The sequence below is a fragment of the Canis aureus genome, chromosome 20 (genome assembly GCF_053574225.1).
Source record: "Canis aureus isolate CA01 chromosome 20, VMU_Caureus_v.1.0, whole genome shotgun sequence".
Lineage (NCBI taxonomy): Eukaryota > Metazoa > Chordata > Mammalia > Carnivora > Canidae > Canis > Canis aureus.
In genome coordinates, this window is record NC_135630.1 from 8,191,455 (window position 1) to 8,210,221 (window position 18,767).

The following is an 18,767-nucleotide window of genomic DNA, read 5'->3' on the forward strand; positions in this document are numbered from 1 at the left end:
ACAACCACCTTTCCCCTGGCAATCTTGGATATTTTTCTGAATTTTTATTTTAAAATTTATGTAAAATACCCCATAACATTTGTTTAATAAGAATATTTCCCTACACATACAGTAACTGGTATTTAAATAAGATATGCTACTTCCCCTGTGGCTTTGAACCACCCCAGATACACCACTACACCATTATACATGCCGCAGTTACTGTATTAACACACACACAATCTCTGAAACAGCTTTTTATTAAACAGCAAAGCAAAATTGCAACACAATTTTAAATGTTTGTAAATTAGGTCACAAAGGGATGCAAAATATTTGCAGTATAACTATTATATTCCTACAGCTAAAGTCATTCATTGAATCTTACACCAATACAAACATATTATTCCATGATTAAAAGTAGCCCAAATCTAACAACCAAAACTGTATTAGTGGACGTCTTTACCTAGTTAATATTTTAACATTATTTCCGATACTAATTTCTTACCAAATGGAATCTACAAACTAAATTCTTACAAACTGTCAAAGGGTGACTAAAACTCTGCAAACCAAGCAGTTAGGTTTACAGAAAATTCTGGGATAAGTAGTGAGATTAAAATACTGAGAAAATATCAATTAGTATACATGTAAAACTCCATTTTATTATTCATGATTCTGATACCAAAACACTCTTCTAAAGGGATTTTGCAAAAGTTGATCTGCTGGGTGCTACAAATAAATGTTAAGACTAAACTCTGTAACTGTTCTCTTCTACATGTGGTTGACATAAGGTTATTCACATTTAATCTACCTTCGTGTGTGTGTGTGTGTGTGTGTGTGTGTGTGTGTGTATCACCCAAAATATCTAGTCTGTGCCAGAGATCACACAAATCTGGAGTAAAAACATTTGGAGTTGGTTACTACTGTTTGCCAAGTATCTTCCCATCCTATTAATGTTTTTCTCAAAATACTCTATTCCAAATGTATAACCAGAGCTCATTTTTTCAGATACCAAGTGGGGTTATTTTGTGCGAAAGTTAAGTTTTTAACCAAACCTTCCCAATTTGATAATTCAGTTGCAAAGAAAAGTCTTCATACTTATAGCCTCTGTTTTCAACTGATGAAAGAAAAATCAACAATCCTATCTATTACTATGACAAACCCTAACTGAGAAAGTATCTTATTTTAGTTAAGTTTCAACAATTCAAGCTCAGGTTACTCTCACAGATGATTAACTATTACCTTTACAAATGTGAAACCAATTTTTTCCTTAGAGGAAGGGAAATGAGAAGGAAGAAGCAAATGGAGAAGAGGCACAACATGGTGGGCAGGGTACATAAAGCTGTGCGTTCAGTACATGATTTTGGTCACTTTTCACAACACGGTGGTTCTTGTATCTCTTATGCTTATAATAAAAGATAGTGCTAAACCTATAAATCAAATTTGATAAAACATTCATTTTCAAGTTTCATAAATATATGCATTTCTAATTATAAAGTCTCTACAATACATTTGCACATTTTCATAGACTAACATATTATACACAAACTCATGGAAGTCTTCTGTTATGCTCTTAATTTTGCCTATATCTGACATCTTCATAAATATTCAATTAAGCCACAAACAAAAGTACTATAACTTTTTAAATCTAACCAAGTTTTAAAGAAAAAAAGATCAGCAGCAATTCCATGAAATAGAAGGGATGTCAATCCCTTACTTTCTTTTGCTTTTTGTGTCAGTTGTTTGAAAAACACTAGAAGCGGACATGAGGTTTTCTATATATTGTCCAAGAACTTGGTTTTCTGATTTTAGCTTCAGATTTTCTTCCTTAACCGCATCTACTCTTGCGGAGAGGTCTGTATTTAAAAACAAAAAAAGCCCATTATCAATAAAATGATGGCAATGACTTCATATTATAAAATATTCATTCTTAAAAGAAAAAAATCTTTAAATTTTGTTTTTAAATTCATGCAACTTTAGAAATTAAGGCAAACAAAGTAAACAGTGCAAATCAATGACTAAAATTCTTAAAAAGAGATTTCACATTAGGCTAAATGTTATTCTTGGTAAATAGCATCTATGTTGAGTAATTTCTTAAAATTGTGATTTCTATACAGACTTGGTTTTTAAAATGTGAATTTTGATTCACATCTTATCAACATAGAAAAAAAACTGCATCTTTGTTAGAAATGCTTTAGAAAATGTGGTAGGCAAACATACAACTCGAATTATACACTGGATATAGAAAGTTTCCAAGCAATTGAACATTTTGTATTTTTACATTAGCAAGAAATTCAAAAGACACAGCTCTTAATGATCAAGTAAAACATTACCTCCATTCATTCACTGAACAGCTAAGTACTGCGTACCCTCTAGGAGCCAGGCACGGTTCTAGAGGCAATAGTAACAAAAGCCCTTGCCCTCACAGAGCTTACATTCTAATGTACATGTAGGCACGGTGCATCTAGGGGGCACCAACCAAGTAGGGGTCAGGAGAAAAAAAGGATAAAAATCAGAGGAAGCAAAAGGGAAGTTGCTCTATTATACAGTATAGTCAGCAATAGCTATAGCTATTTTGGTAAAGGAACTGACCAGAAATCTAAAGGAAGTGAGGGAATGAGCCACATAGAATGCAAACACCTAAGGGAAAGACATTCAGAGAACAGCAACCACTAAGACCCTGAGTAGAAGCTTGCTGAAAGAATAGTAAGGAGATCCGTGTCTGAGGTAGGATGTATGAGCAGAGAGTGTGACATGACTGACTCTGAAAGACTTCCAGAGAGTAACCTGGCTTTTATTAACTGTGAAATGGGAAGCCAGTGAAATGACATGATCTGCTCACTCTGCTATTAAAGGAAAAAAACCCCACAACCTCTTAATTTTATTAAAATTCCGATGTTTCAGTGGTAGTATTTTGTGCAAGACATTTAGGAAATGAAAAAACTCATATCAATTCACTTTTAATCTCTGAAGCTAACATACTCCTTTAAAGTATAAACTTTAGTATAAGCTTTATTTTTTTTTTAATATTTTATTTATTCATGAGGGACACAGAGAGAGAGGCAGAGACATAGGCAGAGGGAGAAGCAGGTCCATGCAGGGAGCCCAATATGGGACTTGATCCCAGACCCTGCTATCACACCCTGAACTGATGGCAGGACGCTCAACTGCTGAGCCACCCAGGCGTGCCAGTATAAGCTTTATTAAAGTGGACTCAGTAATAACACAGTGCAGGGGCTTAAGAGAGACTCTCATGTAATAAATAGCATTACATTAAACCCAGAGGATGCATAAGAACTCTATTTGACTTTCTTATTGAAGCACATCTGTTCTTTACAATCATTAGCCAAAGCTGCAGGCAGGAGGGAAAAGAAACTATTGATATAGACCTGAAGTTTTATACTTTTAAAAACTGGGGGCACACTAACGAAATTTAGCAAAATAAATGCTTACCATTTCAGCTAATTAGATATTCAAGAAAACTACAAAATGGAAACTAACCTTCAAGTGTGTGTTGCAGTTCCAACACTTGGTTAATAAGTCGTGTTTTTTCCTCCAGTTCCACCTGATTTTCAGCATCAACTGCTGTAATACAAAGGTTCAGATTTACTATTAACATTAGGTACCATTTGTGTCATGTAGCACTTAAAGATATGCAAAATATTTTGCATTCATTATCTTACTTGACTTAAGAGCCCAACAAAGGAAAAAGTTAGATGCCCACAAGGCAGATAAGGACACCAAGGTGGAAGATAAGTTGTTTTGCCATTACCAATCCTTTCTAGAACTAGTTAAGATATAAATAAGTATATTAGTCAAATTCAAGCTTTCTAAATATTGCTTCTCTGTTCTTTCCATTGCTTAATTAAGCCAAAAGCATCCGCAAAACCAGGAATACACAAAAAAAGGAAAATAAAGAACATACCATCCATGTCGGCATTCATCATCTCGGGTAACAAGCTTTTGGGCCTTGGATACAAAATCCTTGATGAATGGTCTGCAATAAGACAGAGTTAGAAAGACACATATACAGCAATAAAATATCACTGTACATTTATTAAAAGTTTTAAATGGAAATAATGATCAATGCTAGCAAAGTTATGGAACAAATAAAATATTAGACACAAATTTTAAATATGTATCTTCTCTGAAAGCAGTATAGTAACAAACTAGATTCATAAAAACATTTAAATATTTTTTACTAAGCAATTTTGCTCTTGGAAATTTAGCCTAAGGAAAATCACAAAGAAGGAAAAAAATTAGATACATAAAATCTTCAACTTTATTTACAAGCCACTAAATTGGAAACAACATGGACTGTCCAGAGTCTGGTTAATTACCGTAGTTTCTATTCAAGTGGCTACTAAAAATAATTAGGATGACTATAATAACATGGAAGAATGTTTACAAAATTGTGTATTCACTGAGGTAAATTATGTAAAGTACACATAAATACAAATAAAGAACAACAAAATTAAAACAGCTCTTATGTTAAGGATGATGACAGGGATGAAGACCAGTCTCTTTAAAAATATTTTTCATTATTAAAGTTTTACTTTACATATACTATTTAATACTTTTTAATTGATAAAGTTCAAGAGAAAAATACTAGTTATCTGAAACACTAATATGGGATAAATGAAAAATACCAACTTGTTTCCTAGTTATGGTTACAACAGATTAATTGGGATGTGAATAAGAATATCAATATGAACATTTTATTGTTTCTATAAAAGATTCCAAAATATTGGGGCACCTGGTTGGCTAACTTGGTAAATGTCCAACTCTTGATTTTGGCAGAGGTCATGATCTCAGGGTGGTGAGATCGAGCCTGATGTCAGGCTCCACACTTAGCACAGAGTCTGGTTAAGACTCTCTCTACCTCTCCTTCTCCCTCTCCCCCCTCACCTATAGGTACAATCTCTCAAAAAAAAAAAAAAAAGTTTCCAAAATATTAAAGCATAAAATTCCTGTGAAACACATTCTGCTCTATAGCTAACATTCATTTCATAGTCAGTGTGCTCAACATTTTATTTAAGTAAACCAGACAGATTTGGTAAAGCAATCTAATCTACTCACTGAAGCAATTTAGACCTGTTAATATTGTTACTTTCTACAAATTACTTACGGAGTACCTACTATACCAAGGCGTTCTTATGCTTCTATATGCTAACTGGCGGAACCCAGACATACTGAACAAGGATACCTACATTCTAGAACTCGAATCACAAGAGTTATCAGTGTATTGAATATTCTCTCACAGTTAATAAAACTGACACTTCAGACACTGGCATGAACATGGAGATAAAATGCTTAGTGTACGAATGTACAAACTCTCTTTGAAATAAGAGATCACTTGTTTGTCTAAAGAAGCAAGACATTAAACATCCTTTACATGGCATTATTAAAGAACTAGCTACAAATGGTATAAAATTGACAATGTTTAATACATCTACTCTGAGTCTTCTAGAATCTTTTTATTTATCTAGCACTAGAGCCGCTCTTCCTCACACTGTTTTCACATGGTTTTAATTCTCAGCTTCTTTGTACTTCAGAGAAAGTTTATATGTATATTACATATTGTGTATATATTACATATGTATAATGCAGATGTAATATATATAATGTGTACATATTGTATCACATATATGTGTGAACTTTCTCTGAAGTACAAAAAACCTGAGAAAACCACGTGAAAAAGATGTAATACCGGGCTACCTGCATGGAGCCTGCTTCTCCCTCTGCCTGTGTCTCTGCCTCTCTCTGTCTCTCATGAATAAATAAATAAAATCTTTAAAAAATATATAACTACATATATATTACATATTGTATGTTATAAACATATATTAATACGTAATATATATTAGTATATCTACAAACCCAAGTAGACTGATTACTAAAGACCTTTTCAAAAATTCTTCATATTATTCAACTTACTATATTTGGAGATCACAGTCAAAAATTATCCCTCTCCATTCAATCAACAACATATCTCTTTATAATTGAAGAGGAAGAGTGTTAGCAGTGAAAACTTTATTTGGCACTTGCCAGAGAAAAGAGCACTTTTCCTTTTTTTTATAATAAATTTATTTTTTATTGGTGTTCAATTTGCCAACATACAGAATAACACCCAGTGCTCATCCCGTCAAGTGCCCCCCTCAGTGCCCGTCGCCCAGTCACCCCCACCCCCCGCCCTCCTCCCCTTCCACCACCCCTAGTTCATTTCCCAGAGTTAGGAGTCTTTATGCTCTGTCTCCCTTTCTGATATTTCCCACACATTTCTTCTCCCTTCCCTTATATTCCCTTTCACTATTATTTATATTCCCCAAATGAATGAGAACATATAATGTTTGTCCTTCTCCAATTGACTTACTTCACAAAGCATAATACCCTCCAGTTCCATCCACGTTGAAGCAAATGGTGGGTATTTTATCATTTCTAATGGCTGAGGAATATTCCATTGTATACATAAAGCACTTTTCCTACCAAACACTGACCTGGCTAACACAGGTCTGGGATGGATGACATAGGCAACAGCCAAAAACAAAAGCGATCTTAGGAGGACTCAGCAACAGTAGTCTGCAGCTTGGCTATTTCGCCTGCTAAATAATGTACAAAAAGTGCTTCAAATTTCTAATATTTAGTGCTTTTAAGAATACAAGCTAAAACAAAATTTTCACAACAGCTGAAAAAAGCTATACACAAGCCAAAGCAATCGTACGATCAAAGCAACTGACTTTGAAATCAGGTTTAGTATACGGATGTGGTGTACTCTTTTGCCTATGTTTCAGTCTAACACTGAAACCCAAAAGTCTTCTACAAAAGCAAAGTGTTCCAAATTGATCAGTGTAATAATGAAGCCAGTTTCTGAAATTTGGCCACGTGTAACCCAAACCATAGAAAATCTTTGTATGGTTTATCAATAGTCTGATTTCATCTGAAAAAGTGAAAGAAAAAAAGGCTGAAAAATGGAGAAGGGGCTTATTAGAGGGAAAATGAAGCTTAAAAATATACACACTGAAGACGGGGGTGGAAACAAGGGCACAAAAGCCTGGCTGGCACAAGAACAGTGCTATAGGATACACAACACAACCCAAGAGAATACTATTCACATCAAAGCCTGTGTAAGATTGCACCCTAAGGATTGTACAGTGCACAATCTGCCCAACACTATGTGGCTACCCTGTGCAAAGGGTATTTCATGACTCTCTAATAAAGCAGACAAGAGCATAGCCAGCTGCTTCTGTACAACAACAAAAAGATGAGTAGCAATTTTCTCTTATTCTGATACGATTAAACAGGCTGGCCTCAAAATGCTATTCTTGTCTATATTCAAGGTCTTCCAGGAAATTTAGACTAATAAACTGATTTATTTATATATAAGATCAGAAGGTTCATTGAGCTCTTTATATCAAAGTATTTTAGCCACAGATTTTATTTTCTTTTAAAATAAGATCAATCCTCAAACCTCACAATGCCTACATTCGTACAGTACTATGTCATAATATGCACTTAATACCAGATGGAGTTTTTCAGGTATAAAACCTTTTTTTTCAGTCTATAGTTGCTATTGTATCAATCCAATTTCATGTGAAATTTGCTTTCAAGAGTTCACTTTTTGGGTCCCTGAGTGGCTCAGTCAGTTAAGTGTCCGACTCTTGATCTCAGGGGCTTGACTTGGAGCTCAGCATGGAGCCTACTTAATTAAAATAATGAGCTCATTTTCAATTCCTTCTGTTCCTGGACATAAATGCAAAGCCGATGTGAAAAGAAAATCCAGACCAAAGTCTCTCAAGTGTGAGAACATTGAGTGTGGGATATTAAGGCTGATCTCTTTATCCTAAAGCTGGAAATGGATATGGCCATCGCTCTGTCAATTCTGACCTAAGCCTAGGTAGGATCTCAAACCTTCCTCAAAAATCACAGTAAGTCTTGGGGCCTATCTTCATCTAGCCTTGGTCAGTAGAAGAAAATCTAGAATTATTCTGATAATTTAAGTCCAGGACGCAAAAGGTACGGAGAGAACAAGGGTTAGGAAGTGTGAAAAACATCAGGATGGACCCATTTTCCATGCTAACACACCTGTGACCAAAGACTACTGTTTTATCAAAATAAATCTTTACCAGCAGCCCGTATAGCTCACCGGTTTAGCACCGCCTTCAGCCCAGGGCGTGATCCTGGAGACCCGAGATCAAGTCCCATGTCGGGCTCCCTGCATGGAGCCTGCTTCTCCCTCTGCCTGTGTCTCTGCCTCTCTCTCTCTCCTCTGTTTCTCATGAATAAATAAATAAAATCTTTTTAAAAAATAAAATAAACCTTTACCTTCCCTTCTAGTACCCTGAATAGTACCACTGTTAAGAAGCAGGTTCAAAACACAATAATTAAGGACTAAATGTATATTATCTGGATTTAAATCCTAGCTCTGCTGTTTATAAGCTCTGGAACCCTGAGCAAGGTTAACACCTCGGCCTCAGTTTACTCATCTGTAAAATGAGGGTAAGAGTATGTACCTCATAATTTCGTTGCAAGAATTCAATGAGCTGATCTATAGAACGTGCTTGCAATGGTACCTCATGCGTAGAAGGTATTCAATAACGTTAGCTAGTATCTTCTCTACCTTTTGGCTCTAACTCAGGCCACAAAAATCATCTGATCTAGCTGCCCACCTTACAAATAAACAAACTGAGGCCCAAGATCGCAATGGCTTACCCAAAGTCACAGAAGTAGTCACCGGCCAGGCCAGGACTACCCAGGCTAGTTTTCCCACCGCACCACCACACCTAAGATTTTGAGACTGTTTCCTGACATCCATCCAACCTCAACCAACCAACTTTTCTGCATCTAAAACTGATTTTCACGTCACCCACTTACTGGTGAACGAGTAAGGCGACTAAAATAATGTCATTGTTCATTAATATGCTAAATGCTTCACGATACTACTAACTCATCAAATCAGCAGAAGGGCACTGTAATTTATATTTGTGGATACCGCCCCTCAGAGGGGCTATGCACCTGCCTTAGGCTTCACAGCCAATGGTCTCTACCAAGATGCTGCAGGCAGGTCTAACCATGAAGTCTGTGAAGTCCCTGGTTTTTGGTGGTTGTTGGTTTTTTTTTTTTTCCGTTGTATGATGCAAATGCAGCCCTCATCTAAAAATCGCCAAATTATTTTTTCCCGCCATCTTTGACGTTAAATTCCCTTGATGTTTCACTAAGCGACTTGAAGGTGAATTTCGTCCCATTCACAGCTGCAGCAACTTCCGACGTGGGTGTGTCCGTGCAGGCCTGTTCAAGTTCTCAATTACTGTGGTTGCATGAATCCAGTTTCATGGCCCGGGGCCAGTGAGGACTGGAACAGGGGGGAGGCCAGATCCCCAGAGCACGGCGAGGATCGTGGTGGGTTCAACCCCCGAGGACGGGCACAGCCCTGGGCGCTGTGGGGGCCAGGCCCACGCTGCTGGGACCGCGGCGCAGCAGGTCCCTAACATGCTTACGTCATAGGAGTGGAATGGATACATTGTATAACTGAAGTCCAGCCTTTCGCAGACGCAGCCTCTCGTCTCCTTTTCCAACCGTTAACTCCCCAAAACTTGCTGGGCGGGACCCTTGGGGGAAGCCCCGGTGGAACCTAAGCTGGGGGCTCCGTCCAGTCCCCACCCCCGCCCCGGGGCGCCCGCTCCTCCCACCTGCCCGGCTCCGGGCAGAGCAGCCACCGACATCCCGCCCAGACGCCCCTCCGCAGGCCCGGTGCAGCGCGGGAGGAGGCGGGAGAAGGCGCGGAAGGCCCGCCTCGGGGACGCGGGCAGCCCCTCCCCGAAGGCACCCCCGGCCCAGAATGGGAGGATGGGGAGGCGGCTGCGCAGGGGGCTGCAGGGAGGCAGGCCTCAGCATCCCCCATGCCCAGGCCCTCGGCCGCTGCTCCCGGGTCCCCCGTGCGCCGGGCCGCGTCCAGCCCACCCCGCCCTCCACGCCCTCGCGCTTCCACTCGCCCGGGGCCAGGCGCTCACCTGCCGTCGGATGAGCCGCGAGCGGGAGGGAACCGGGAGGACCGCTCAGGCCCGGACGCCTGGACCAACTGGCGCCGGCAGCTCCGCCCCCCTGAGCCTACGGAGCATGCGCCGAGACCGGAGCCCCGCCCCGTCCCTCCCCGTCCCGCCCCGTCGCCCACCAATCCCCACTCGAGAAGGCACGCCTGCGCACTAGCGGCACGACGCCCCAATCGTCCTTTGTCAAAGCCCGAGGATCCGCCTCCCGCCCTAACAAAAGGACGTGGGCGTCCAATCAGGAGGGACGCTGCTGTGGGCGGGGCCGGGGGAGCGGCAGCCAATGACAGTGCAGGAGCGCAGCTGGGCGTGAGAGAGCCGGTCCCGTGGGAGCCGCGAGACGCGGGTTAGAGACCCAGCGCGGAGAGCTCTGGCCGCTGTCCGGAGGGAGGTTGGTAAAACCGAGCGCTGAGGGGGAGGGGACTCATGCGAATTGAAGAAAAGGGCACTTGCGGACACAGTAAAGAGAGCTGGTACAGGACCGTGCTACCTCAATTCTAAAAGCACACTTTTTCCCTATTTTTTAACTTCCCAAATCGCAAAGGCCCTAAGTACACCCCCTAGTGCATTGTTGCCCTTCACCTCCTTTCCAAACGATTATTATTAGGTCCATAATGCAGTTGACCATTTTTTAAAAAAGATTTTATTTATTTATTCATGAGACACAGAGAGAGAGAGAGGCAGAGACACAGGCGGAGGGAGAAGCAGGCTCCCTGCAGGGAGCCCGACGCGGGATTCGATTCCAGGACCCCGGGGTCACGCCCTGGGCTGAAGGCGGCGCTAAACCGCTGAGCCCCCTGGGCCGCCCTAATAATGCTTTAGGACTGAGAAAATATCCTAACAGGACTTCGGTGTGTAGCTCTTTCGCCCACCTTATCTCATTTTGATTCTCACGGCTGCCCACGTAACGGGAACGGAAGCTTAGGAATAAATGTCTGGCTCAAGGCCGTAAACGCCGCGTGAGATGCTGCGGCCAGGCTTTGGGATGTCATGTAATCCGGCTTGATGGTGTTCATTGATGCCTAGCACTTGACAGGAAGCAGCCTCCTGCTTGTGTTTTATATTTGTCGAGTGCAGGATAGTAATACTGTATCATTTTGGCTTCAGCACGTTCTCCTGAGTTGTGGACAAGAGCCTGTGTCTCCCTGTTTCTTGATTTTTCACTTCTGGTTCCATTTGGTGACCTACTGCCTTAATCCATAATATATATCCTTAATCCAATATATCCTTAATTCAATATATATATATATCCTTAATCCAATGCATATTAATATATATATATTAATATATTATTATATATATTATTAAATATATCTTCAATCCTATGTATATATATATTCCTTCTCTTTTTTTTTTAGTTCAACTTTCTTTTACTAAGAATGAGAATGCATCTAGATATTTTTGCTTCACATCTGGTAAAGTACAATTCCACTTAAGCTTATTTTCCTCTTTTTCAACTACTTATTAACAAAGTCAACCATAAAGCAATTCTCGTTAAAAAGAGCTGTAAGTGTGTCAGGGCTTTTCAGAACACAAAGGTTTGTTCCAGAAAACTGGAATATTTATAGTAATGAACCTAACTGCTGATCTCATATAAAAACACAGCAGCAAACCCAAATGACGGAACAGCTGCTGGAGCAGATTCACTAAGTGACGGAGGACAAGTCACTGTGGGGCTTTCTAATGGAGTTGTGGTAGCTGGTTTTTACACTAATGATGTGAATCTGCTCAAACTTTGTTATTCCTTCAAAAGCGTCCACCTGTCACCACTCCGATGTCTGCAAGAATTAGTGTGGAAGAGAATGCTACTGTTACTGAATCTTCCATTCAGTATTTGAGAACTAGACTTTTGGCGGGAACTCTGACACGTAACTTGAGAAACTATACTAGAATGCAATACAGGACCTAAATAAACGGAAAATTAAAAAGAAAGGTCCGGTGTCTATCCAGTAGTGTCAGAAAGGGAAACTAGAGAGAATGGCTGTGAGCTGTTCTCGAAGAATAATAACTGATAGTTTTTCAGGATTGTGGAATATTTGAACGCTCAGATTCAAGATGCACTTATTCTTGAGCAGGTTTAAAGAGTTCCTGATCAAACTGTAGAGTACCAAAGACTAAGAACTATTAAAAGGGACTTCTTTTGTCGTTGTTGCTAGAGAAGGCTTTTTAAAAAGTAGAATAAAATCTATATAACGTAAAACATTTACCATCTTAACTATTTTAAAGTGTACGGTTCAATATATTTGCGTTGCCATGCAACCAATCTCCATGACACTTTTCATCTTGCAAAACTGAGACTCTATACCCATTAAAAAACAGCTCCTCATTTATCTCTCTCCCCAGGACCTGGCAACTGCCATTCTTTCTGTTTCTACAGATATGATTACATTAGGTACCATATGTATGTGGAATTTCCTACAGTATTTATCTTTTGGTGACTGACTTCACTTAGTGTGACATCCTGAAGGTAATTCACACTGCAGCATGTGTCTGAATTTCCTTCCTCCCTTTTTTTTAAAAAAGATTTTATTTATTTATTGATGAGAGAGACAGAGAGAGAGAGAGAGAGGCAGAGACACAGGCAGAGGGAGAAGCAGGCTCCATGCAGGGAACCCGATGCGAGACCCGATCCCACGACCCCAGGGTCACACCCTGGGCTGAAGGCAGTGCTAAACCGCTGAGCCACCCAGGCTGCCCATTTCCTTCTTTTTTAAGGCTGAATAACATTCCATTGTATGTATATATCACATTCATCTGTTGGTGGACACTTGGGTTGCTTCCGACTTTTAGCTATTGTGAATGCTACTGTGAACATGAGCTGTGCAAATAGCTCTTTGAGACCCTGTCTTCAATTCTTTTGGGTATATATCCAGAAGCAGAATTACTGGATCTTATGGTGACTTCTATTTTAAAAGCAACTTTTTAAAATGTGGTAATGACACAAGAAGAAACAAAAATAATTCAGAGAATACCTGTACCTGGAAGTTGGTATGCAATAAGGGTGTCTGATAAGAAATAAGTGTTGGTCAGCCATCAGAAATGACAAATACCCACCATTTGCTTCAACATGGATGGAACTGCAGGGTATTATGCTGAGTGAAATGAGTCAATCGGAGAAGGACAAACATTATATGTTCTCATTCATTTGGGGAATATAAATAATAGTGAAAGGGAATATAAGGGAAGGGAGAAGAAATGGGTAGGAAATATCAGAAAGGGAGACAGAACATAAAGACTTCTAACTCTGGGAAATGAACTAGGGGTGGTGGAAGGGGAGGAGGGTCGGGGGTGGGGGTGGTTGGGTGACGGGCACTGAGGGGGCCACTTGACGGGATGAGCACTGAGTGTTATTCTGTATGTTGGCAAGTTGAACACCAATAAAAATTAATTATTTAAAAAAAAGAAGTGTTGGCGAGATTGTGGGGAAGAACTATTCATGACCATTGAAACTATAAATGGTACAATAACTTTGTTGTTGCTGTGGGAAAGAAACAGAGAGGGAGAGAGAGAATCCCAAGCAGACTCCATGCCTAGTGCTGAGCCCAGCATGGGGCTTGATCCCACAACCTTCAGTACATGACCTGAGTTGAAATCAAGAGTCAGGCCTTAACCAACTGAGCCACCCAGGTGCCCTGGTACAATAACTTTGTTAATTGGCTATAGACAAGACAAATTAGGGGCATCTGGGTGGCTTAGTGGTTGAGCATTCGCCTTTGGCTCAGGTCGTGACCCCGGAGTCCTGGGATCGAGTCCCACATTGGGGTCCCTACAGGGAACCTGCATCTCCCTCTCCCTGTGTGTCTGCCTTTCTTTCTGTGTCTCTCATGAATAAATAAATAAAATCTTAAAAAAAAGAAAAAGACAAATTATGGTGGTTCTAGTTAGACTATCCATATAAAAAATGAAATTGGATTCTGACCCCCACCACAAATAAAACTCAATTCCAAATGAAGTAAATGTGGAACAAAAACCCTCTAAACTTTTAGAAAACAGATGTATTTATGACATAATCATAAGGGAGAAGTTGTTAAACCAGACAAAAGAGTATCATTTGTTATCCAAAAAGATTAAATTGTTTTATAAACAGAAGAGATATAAGTTTTCTTTCTTTTAAATTTTTTATTTATTTATGATAGTCACAGAGAGAGAGAGAGAGAGAGAGAGAGAGAAAGGCAGAGACATAGGCAGAGGGAGAAGCAGACTCCATGCACCGGGAGCCCGATGTGGGATTCGATCCTGGGTCTCCAGGATCGTGCCCTGGGCCAAAGGCAGGCGCCAAACTGCTGCGCCACCCAGGGATCCCAGATATAAGTTTTCTAAACAGAAGGGAAGACAATTTTAATCAAGTGAAAAACCACAGACTGGGAGAATATAGTTAAGCTCTGAAAATATAAAGAATTCTGACAGTTTAAATAAAACCTTATTCATATAACACAAATAAGCAACTCACAGAAAACGAGTATTGAATAACCAGAAAGATTTTTTTAAATGTGTACTTCACTAGTAATCAGGGAAATTCATATTAAAACCAGATAATGGCATCAGTTTATTTAAAAAGATTCAAAATCCCAATAGTGCTATAAAGTAGTACTGAAGCAAAAACTGATAACTGAAATAAGAAACCTCAGGGAGCCTGCTTCTCCCTCTGCCTATGTCTCTGCCTCTCTCTGTGTGTCTCTCATGAATAAATAAATAAAATCTTTAAAAAAAAATAAAAGAGACTAGCCCACAGTGCATTTGGAAAGTTCATCACTCCTTTCTCTGTATATTTGTGAAATAAATATACAGAAAATTATTAAGGATACAGACCTCAGGTCCCAAGCTTGGCTTGCACATTAGAATCACCTGGGAATCCTTAAGACTTCTAAATAACAGGCCAAACCCCAAACTCATTAAATCACAATCTCTAGGGGTGGAATACAGGCATTAATATTTTTGGAAGATACAAAGATGATTTCAACAGAGTGCAGGCAAATTTGGGAACTGTTGATATAGAAGATCCTATCAACCAATATGACCTAATTGACATTTATAGAAAATTCCACCCAATACTTAGAACATACCTTTTTTCAAATGTACATGGAATATTCAAGAAAATGGATCATATTCTCTGTCATGAAACAAACCTCAACAAATTTAAAATGGTGAAATCATAGAAAATATTTTCTCTGCCCACAAGGGAATTAAATTAGAAATTAATAACAGATATTTGTAAAATATTGGGAAATTAAGTAATTATTTAAATTCTATACAAACTCAAGAAAATAAAATAGGAAAGAACACATTCCAACTCATTTTATAAGAATACTGTTACTTTGATTCCAAAACCAGACAAAGACATTAAAAGATATGAAACTGAACATAGACACAAAAGTCCTTTAGGAAGTCAAATCCAACAATTGCTCCGAGACAAGAGCCTGGCTTCATGAGTTTCATTTTTCTCACAGATTATGGCCTAAAGCTGATTCTAAAATTCATATGGAAAAACAAATGATCCAGAATAACACTTTGGAACAGAACCACAAAGTTAGAGGACTTATACTCCCTTATTTCAAGTCTTATTATAAAGCTAAGGCAATAAAATAAATGGAATATTGTTATAGACACAAAGATAAATGAAACAATAGAATCTGGGAATAAACCCACACCTAATATGGTCAATTGATTTTCACAATGGTACCAAGGTATTTTCATGAGAAAGGATATATTTTTTTTTCAATAAATGGTCCTGGAACAATTGCCTATCAGTATGGAGAAAGACTGAACCTCAACCCCTACCTTATGGCATACCCAAAAATGTTCATTCAAATTGGATCATAAACTGAAACATAAAAGCTAGAATTCTAGAAAATAGCCAAAGGAAAAAAATCTTCATCCCTTTGGTGTTGGCAACATTTTTTGAGAAAGGTCACAAAAAAAAAAAAGCCTATAAAAAATAATTAATTGAACTTTATAAAAATTAAAAATTAAAAAACAACAAACACATAGGATCTTTGAAAGGCACCATTGAGAAAATGAAAAGACAATTTATACACTGGGAAAAATAGTCATAATATGTTATCTAAAAAAGGACTTGGATTTAGAATATTTAAGAACTCTTTCAGTAATAAAAGAAGTATTCAAATAAAATAATGGAATGCTAGTTGGCAGTAAAAAGTAACAAACTACCAATATGAATGAATCTAAAGTATATTCTGACTGAAGATAGACAGAAAATGTACAGACTTTATGATTTTATTTATATAAAATTCTAGAGCAGACAAAACTTATCTATTGCGATAGTCGGATCATTGGTTGCTTGGGGTTGAGGACAGAGAGTTGACTACAGAGGGGCGTGAGGGTACTACCTTCTGTTGTAGTGGAAATGTTCTATAATATTTTTATTGGTAAGGTGGTTACACAGTATATACAACTGTCAAAAGTAATTTTCTGTAACTTAAACTGTTTGTATTTGATTCTATATTATTTTTCCTCAGTGAAACTTAATTTTTTTTTAATGAGAAGACTACCATGATTTCTTTAGAGTTTGAAGTATGCTAAATATGATACATGAGTTATTTTACTCAGTCCTCAAACAATCCAGTGATGCAGGTATTGTCAATCCCATTTTGCAGATAGGGAAATTACGGCTCAGAGTGTCTTGTCCAATGTCATACAGCTGATGATAGGTTGAATCCAAACCTACGTTTTTTATCTGTAAACTATGTATCATAAAACCTACTTTATTGAATTGTTATTAGGATCACTAGAATTAAGTAAAAATAAAGCACTGCAAAGACTTTCCAAATTGAAGTGATTTTGAAACCATGTTCCAAAGACGGTGTAGGTTAGAACTTGCAGCCTCTACTTAACCAACTCAAATTCCCACAAAACAAAAATATTAACATTCTCCATAGGACTTAAACCAGACCCAGGGTCTCATAATGTAATGATTATGATTGGATCCACAATTATTCAGCTCATGAAGAACCATGAAAATCTCAATTCACATGAGTTTCACAATCAACAGATGCCAATACTAAGATGGCACAAATGTTGGAACTATCCAGAAAAGATTTTAAGCAGCTTTTAAAAGATACTTGAATGAGCAATCATTAAAAATCCTGAAACAGGGATCCCTGGGTGGCGCAGCGGTTTGGTGCCTGCCTTTGGCCCGGGGCGCTATCCTGGAGACCTGGGATTGAATCCCACATTGGGCTCCCGGTGCATGGAGCCTGCTTCTCCCTCTGCCTATGTCTCTGCCTCTCTCTCTCTCTCTCTGTGACTATCATAAATAAATAAAAAAAAATTTTTAAAAATCCTGAAACAGAAGTTATAATTAAGAGTATAAGCAACATAATAGAAGGTACAAATAAGAACCAGATGGAAACCTTATAACTGAAAAATAAGGTAACTGAACTGTAAAACTGCAAGGATCAGTGGTAGGGTGAAGATGAAAGAGGAGAGAGTTGGTGAACTTGAGGAAACCTCAGTAGAAATTAACAGGGAGAAATGATGGGAACAACCAACCAACCAACCAACCAACGAACCTCAGGAATGAGAGACAACAAAAGAGATGCCTTTTTGTGTCACCGGAGGCCCAAAAGGAAAGGAGAGTATGGCTCTGAAAAATACTTGAAAAAAAATGATTTTCCAAATTTCACAAAAGACAATTTCACAAGGGGAGGGTGTGGTGAGGAAAATGTCTCAAAGACTCTGGGGGGTGGGGTATAATGAAAAAGACTGTTGAGCAACACTGATCTAGAGCACCAACATCACTAACATCACAGAGAGAATCTACTAAACAGCATTTATTTCCTAATGGAAGAAGAATGTACCACCGCCTATGAAATAGTCTTGCCAACTACAAAACAAAACAAAACAAAACAAAAATTGCAACCTGACCTGATCAAGCCCATAAAGTAGCAATTTAACCGGAAATAGAGAGGGCAGAGAGATGTTAAATCTACCACCTGGACAAAGTTAGCAAAATGTGGCTATGGAAAACAAAAACAATAAAAAACAACAACAACAAATTACACTGGAGGAAAAAGAATGGAAAGAAATCTGTAGATAAGACACTTAAAATACATATTTTTAAAAACAGACAAAAAAAACCTGTCGTTTATTTTGGATGCTAAAGCCATTTAAAAGATGCATGAAAAGTACTGCCATTAACTAGAATGTAATTATTTTAGAGTATTCATAACCTTTTTTAAAGATTCTGCAGCCAAACTTATATCTTGTAGGATAATTTAGGCTTTAAAGGAAGGCTTTACACAAACTATTTCAAGAAATGTAACATACCAAAGATAACCATAAAGTTAGAGAGCAACATATCAGAGAATGTTCCAAGTTTGATCGGACAGTGTTGCTGATAATGAAGATCTGCCCTTAAATATAGAAAAAGAAAATCCTTGAAATAACAAAAATGTGACCAAAAAGAACAGTACACCCAAGTGGGTATAAAAAGGGAGTTGAAATTTTAGCAAAATAGGATGTGAACATTCATGAAGTTATACATTTATTTTTATACGGTGTTCCATATTTGCATTATATTCTTCAATTAAAAAACTGTTTAAAAATAGCAATAAAAATTCCCTTCTTCTGAATGAGGCAAACATACACATACAAACAGAAACTACTTAAATTGCACAGAAATATTTGATTATAAATGAATGTTATCTGGGATATGCATATATTAATATTATAAACCATCTAAATGCAATTAAAATACTCCTCATAGAGAATGGAGAACTCCAAAGTGAA

General features: G+C 38.4%; 2 protein-coding genes across 23 annotated transcripts in view; one reads left to right on the forward strand and one right to left on the reverse strand.

Annotated features, from left to right (window-relative positions):
* Positions 1-221: 221 nt before the first annotated feature.
* SCOC (short coiled-coil protein) overlaps positions 222-18,767 on the reverse strand; it is a 42,110-nt gene continuing 23,564 nt past the window's right edge. Inside the window, exons 1-6 of one of the 7 annotated variants that reach the window (XM_077860981.1) lie at positions 9,984-10,127; positions 8,120-8,242; positions 6,474-6,578; positions 3,902-3,973; positions 3,478-3,561; positions 222-1,832 (exon numbers count right to left, since the gene is read on the reverse strand). In XM_077860981.1, the coding sequence (XP_077717107.1) occupies positions 1,690-1,832; positions 3,478-3,561; positions 3,902-3,923 (249 nt within the window). In that variant the 5' untranslated portion in view covers positions 3,924-3,973; positions 6,474-6,578; positions 8,120-8,242; positions 9,984-10,127 and the 3' untranslated portion in view covers positions 222-1,689. Of the gene's footprint in view, positions 1,833-3,477; positions 3,562-3,901; positions 3,974-5,104; positions 5,167-6,473; positions 6,579-8,119; positions 8,243-8,992; positions 9,011-9,983; positions 10,140-18,767 lie in introns of those variants that run through there. The other 6 variants (XM_077860979.1, XM_077860980.1, XM_077860978.1 and 3 more) reach the window with 6 other exon arrangements.
* The window catches only part of LOC144291444 (uncharacterized), a 203,616-nt gene continuing 194,827 nt past the window's right edge, over positions 9,979-18,767 (forward strand). For 14 of the 16 annotated variants that reach the window (XR_013358708.1, XR_013358713.1, XR_013358710.1 and 11 more), the window contains exons 1-2: positions 9,979-10,410; positions 11,378-11,434. The gene's annotated coding sequence lies outside the window, so the exon portion shown is untranslated. The remainder of the gene's footprint in view (positions 10,411-11,377; positions 11,435-18,767) is intronic. The other 2 variants (XM_077860973.1, XM_077860972.1) reach the window with 2 other exon arrangements.